Here is a 5000-nt window from a genome sequence, read left to right on the forward strand (position 1 = left end):
TGGTGACGTAGGGACGAGCGAGGGGACAGGAAGTTAGCTAAACTGACCATTCCGCTTACTTCACCTTTAAATGTTACTTACTGTACATAAATCATAGTTTAGTTTAGTTTTATTTGTGCAAATAAACAAGATTAAAAAATGGCAAGAAGATGCGCATAGACATACATAAATGCACGGGTGGGACAAAAGAAACCCCGAAGGACTTATGAAGGATGTCCACCTGACATTAAAATACAATAAAGAAATGAAGTAAAAGAAAAAAAAAGAAAAGAAAAGACAAACAAAAATAAAATTAAAGAGATAAAACTACAAAGTCATGTTACACAAATGAAAATACATCTAAGTACATGTAAAAAAGCAAAGTAAAGATGTAACTAACAAGCAAAAAGACAATATAACATACATTCAGTTTAACACATTATCGTAAGCTTTTAAAATTAGGGACATTTTAAGATGTTTTTTTGAAAGTAACTAAAGATGAGTGTTTACGTAGAGTAACAGGAAAACTGTTCCAAATGACTGGACCTCTATCCCTAATTGAAAACAGTTCTGTAAAACTTATATCTTGTCTGCTTGGTGTCTCTTCATCTCCAAAGTTTTAAAAACCGATGACATCACTAAGCCTTTGTCTGAACCGACCAATCAGACCGAAGCAGAGCCAGAAGGGGAGGAGCCAACAGAGGAAACTCCACCAGGTGTTTATATTAGAATTACATTTTTTTAATTTGTTTGTATAATTTATTTACGGTTTATTTTCTGTTGTTGCTTATATAACTCTAAACAGGGCACAGAGAGACACACACACACACATGGAGACACACACACACACACAGGCACATAGACACACACAGGCACATAGACACACACATGGAGACACACACACACATGGAGACACACACACACACAGGCACATAGACACACACACACACACACACTCAAACATCTATTTATTTATTTATTTATTTATTTATTTATTTTATTATTATTATTATTATTATTATTATTATTATTATTATTATTATTATTTTTACCCGTCAGTTTCAGAAAGCCTCGACCCCTCACCTGTCAGCGAGGATGAAAGTGTGTCTGATGATCTAGTCTCTAGGTCTGACGATGTGGAGTTGGAAATACAAGGTGTGTGTGTGTGTGTGTGTGCGCGTGCGTGTGTGTGTCTGTGTGTCTCTCTGTGCGTGTGTGTGTGTGTCTCTCTCTCTGTCTGTCTGTCTGTCTGTGTGTGCGTGTGTGCGTGCGTGGGTGCGTTTAGTGTGTGTGTGTGTGTGTATTAACCTCTGTACTTTGCTGTCTCTAGCTGCTGTCCCCCTCTTTTCGTTGGTGGAAGGTGAATTTGTTCCAGGTCAGTTGAAAAAAATTAAAAATCTTTAACTGTTTATTTTCATGATTGAATTGAACTTATTTCAATAACTTAAAGCTGCAGTGTGTAGAATTTATTGGCATTTTTTCAGAACAGACTCCATAGAATGGAATATACTATTCATACGTTAGTTGCAATTAATGTACTGCATATTCACTTGAAAATAAAAAATAAAAATTTAAATGATTGGGGGGCGCCTTTAGCTCAGTCGGTAAGGCGTCCCCCTCCCGGGCCGGGCCCAGCACCAGACCCGGGTTCGATTCCCACCCGCGGTCGTTCTCTGCATGTCACTCCCCTCTCTGCCCCATTTCAACTCTGTCTCTCTGCACTATCAAATAAAGCATAAAAATGCCCAAAAAATATCTTTAAAAAAAAAAAAAAATTTAAATGATTGCCTTTTAGAATGAGCTTTTCAAGTGCTTTTCCGTTGCAAACATTTTAGTTTGTTAACCTTAATCTTCTTCACAGACGATCCTCCAGACAGCATCCATCCCGACGGTGAGAAACAGGTTTTTCTCTGTCTCTTTTTTAAACCAAATCAAATCAGTTTTATTCGTATCCATAATCACAAATACATTTGTCTCAGTGGGCTTTACATTTCATACAATATGATACAATATGACACCCTGCCCTTACACCCTTAGCTCGGCTGAGAAAAAAACTCCCAGTAAAAAACCCTTTACCGGGAATAAAAAAAAATTGAAGAAATCTCAGGGAGAGTCGACAGAGTAAGGGATCCCTCTCCCAGGACGGACATGCTGCAATAGATGTCATAAGTAGAGAAAAATCACAAAGGAATTTGATCATTGACCAGGTGATTACATGGTTTTACTCAATAAAACAAATACTTACTTGCAAAAAAGGTTTAATAAATATCAACTTTGGACTTAACTCTCCCATCTCCTACACACCTGTCTTAAAGATCCTACTTCACCGGTGGAAATATGAAGGTGTATTGAACTCTGAGATCCTATGTATTATAAATGTGCAAACATTTTAGAAATCGGTTCATCCTAGCCTGAGAAAAGGCAGAAAGAGTGTTTTATGGTCTCACTGTCTAAATCTACATTTGACATCACACATGGTAAAATGTAGGGGTTAGGATTAACAGGACAGCTGGGCCAAGGGAAGACTGAGGGAAGAAAAACCTCATTCATTATATTATAATAGTGATTTTATAATGATAGAAAGCCGGTTCCGTATGGGTGAAGTATTCCTTTAAGTAATGCATGTGCAAAGTAAACTTCTGTTTTACTAAATATTCCAAAACGTTTATCTTCAATACGACCTATCAGCTGTTACACAACTTTACTTTTAATATTCCAGAATAAATTGAATAATTATTATTTAAAGCTGCAGTGTGTAGAATTTTGGGTTTTATTTCCTAGCAGATTTTGTAGAAAGTAATTATTATATCCATAAGTACATTTACTTTAGTGCATAATAACTGAAAAAAAAATGTTGAATTATTATTTTTCCCCTTAGAAAGGGTCTCATATATGTCCATATTTCTGCATATTTTGGACCAAGGCCTAGTGCCGCCATCTTGAAAGTGTCATAGTTGGAATGTCATCAGGTGCATTGTTTAAAATTTAGAATTGTTCTTGTCCTTGAAGGCCACTGTAGCTTCTGTTATTATTCTAAAGGGGTGGGGTTACCCAGGGAGCTTTGCATTCTAGAACTTTGTAGAACTTTCTTGATGATGTCATATTACACACTGCCCCTTTAATAATTTTTTTAATCTCCTTATTTCAGAAGATGAAGTTCCCGCCATTGACAAAACTGGAGGTGACTTAACGAATAATTTACAAAAAAAATTTATTTTGTACCACATATTTTATAAACTCTTTGTGTGTTTGAGTGAGTTTACATAAAGGTCTAAAGAATGTGCGAATGAAAATATGCTTGAAATAAACGTTTAACTGTGTGTGTGTGTGTGTGTGTGTGTGTGTGTGTGTGTGTGTCTGTGTGTGTGTGTGTGTGTGTGTGTGTGTGTGTGTGTGTGTGTGTGTGTGTGTGTGTGTGCGAACTGTTGATGCTTTCTTATTGTAGTTCTGGTGGAGGAGTCGTTGTCAGAGGAAAGTGAAGGTGAGTCAGACACACACACACACACACACACACACACACACACACAAAGAGACACACACACACACACACACACACACACACCCTGCATTCCAATCCCCATACTTCCCTACTATTTAGTATGCCAGAAAAAGATTTAGGATGTCCCAATACATGCACGTCAATTGTAGTATGCTGAAAATACCTAAATGCCCCACTACTCCAATAGCATTTTGGAGTATTCGTCTTTATTCTTGACATTTCTCGACATAATGAAAGAAAAAAATTCGTCCTTATCTGATTTTTTTTTCTCTCCTGTCTGTGGCCCTAAAACTCTTCTGAACTTAAATATGTAGTGTAGTAAAAAGACTAAAACTCTTCTGTACTTTAGTATGTAGTGTAGTAAAAAGACTAAAACTCTTCTGTACTTTAGTATGTAGTGTAGTAAAAAGACTAAAACTCTTCTGTACTTTAGTATGTAGTGTAGTAAAAAGACTAAAACTCTTCTGTACTTTAGTATGTAGTGTAGTAAAAAGACTAAAACTCTTCTGTACTTTAGTATGTAGTGTAGTAAAAAGACTAAAACTCTTCTGTACTTTAGTATGTAGTGTAGTAAAAAGACTAAAACTCTTCTGTACTTTAGTATGTAGTGTAGTAAAAAGACTAAAACTCTTCTGTACTTTAGTATGTAGTGTAGTAAAAAGACTAAAACTCTCCTGTACTTTAGTATGTAGTGTAGTAAAAAGACTAAAACTCTTCTGTACTTTAGTATGTAGTGTAGTAAAAAGACTAAAACTCTTCTGTACTTTAGTAAGTGTGTAGTGTAGTAAAAAGACTAAAACTCTTATGTACTTTAGTATGTTGTTGCAAAATAATTTTCTGAAATCTTATTTTGAAATTCCCATTTTTTTCAGCCTTTGTTACTTAGCTGAATGTTAGTGTTGTTAGTTAGAATACAGTAAATGTGTTGGCATCAGTATTATCTCACAGGCAGCAACAACACATCTACAACAGGGTCATTTTGGGGCGACTAGTGGCTCAGTTGGTAGAGCGGGTCGGCCGATGATCGAAGGGTTGGAGGTTCGATCCCCGCCCTGCCACCTGTGTCATGGTTGTTGCGTCCTTGGGCAAGACACTTCACCCACCTTGCCTCGTGTGAATGTCGATAGTTAGCCTGCTATCGGTGTGTGAATGTGTGTGTGAATGGTAACGTGGGAAAGGAAAACAGGTCTCCCTTGCTAAAGAGTATTTTTCTCAATGGGATTTACCTGTATAAATAAAGGTTAAAGAGGACCTATGATGCTTTTTGACTTTTATGACCTATAAACGTTGTTATGATGATTCATAGTCATGCTTAACCATACTAAATTATCAAATAATGACTTACATGCATTTCGACGTATTCCCTGCTGACCGTCTGGGGTGTCTGTGCAGAGCACTAAACACTATTCTAGCCAGTCGAGAAGTCACGTCTTCAAAGCGGTCTACCCTTTCATAATTCGTGACGTCGCATAAAGATTCGTGACGTGACCACGCGGATGTTTCCATGTATGGTAATGCTGTC

At 36.9% G+C, this 5000-nt stretch overlaps 1 protein-coding gene across 1 annotated transcript in view; it reads left to right on the forward strand.

Moving 5' to 3' along the window:
• The window catches only part of LOC307270389 (aspartyl/asparaginyl beta-hydroxylase-like), a gene marked incomplete at its 5' end in the record, with an annotated part of 36537 nt that overhangs the window by 16616 nt on the left and 14921 nt on the right, over positions 1–5000 (forward strand). Inside the window, 6 exons of the mRNA XM_080054275.1 lie at positions 597–695; positions 1039–1134; positions 1310–1354; positions 1841–1870; positions 3128–3160; positions 3425–3460. Of these exons, the coding sequence (XP_079910401.1) occupies positions 597–695; positions 1039–1134; positions 1310–1354; positions 1841–1870; positions 3128–3160; positions 3425–3460 (339 nt within the window). The remainder of the gene's footprint in view (positions 1–596; positions 696–1038; positions 1135–1309; positions 1355–1840; positions 1871–3127; positions 3161–3424; positions 3461–5000) is intronic.

The sequence above is a fragment of the Ammodytes marinus genome (assembly GCF_949987685.1).
Source record: "Ammodytes marinus genome assembly, contig: scaffold_114, whole genome shotgun sequence".
Lineage (NCBI taxonomy): Eukaryota > Metazoa > Chordata > Actinopteri > Uranoscopiformes > Ammodytidae > Ammodytes > Ammodytes marinus.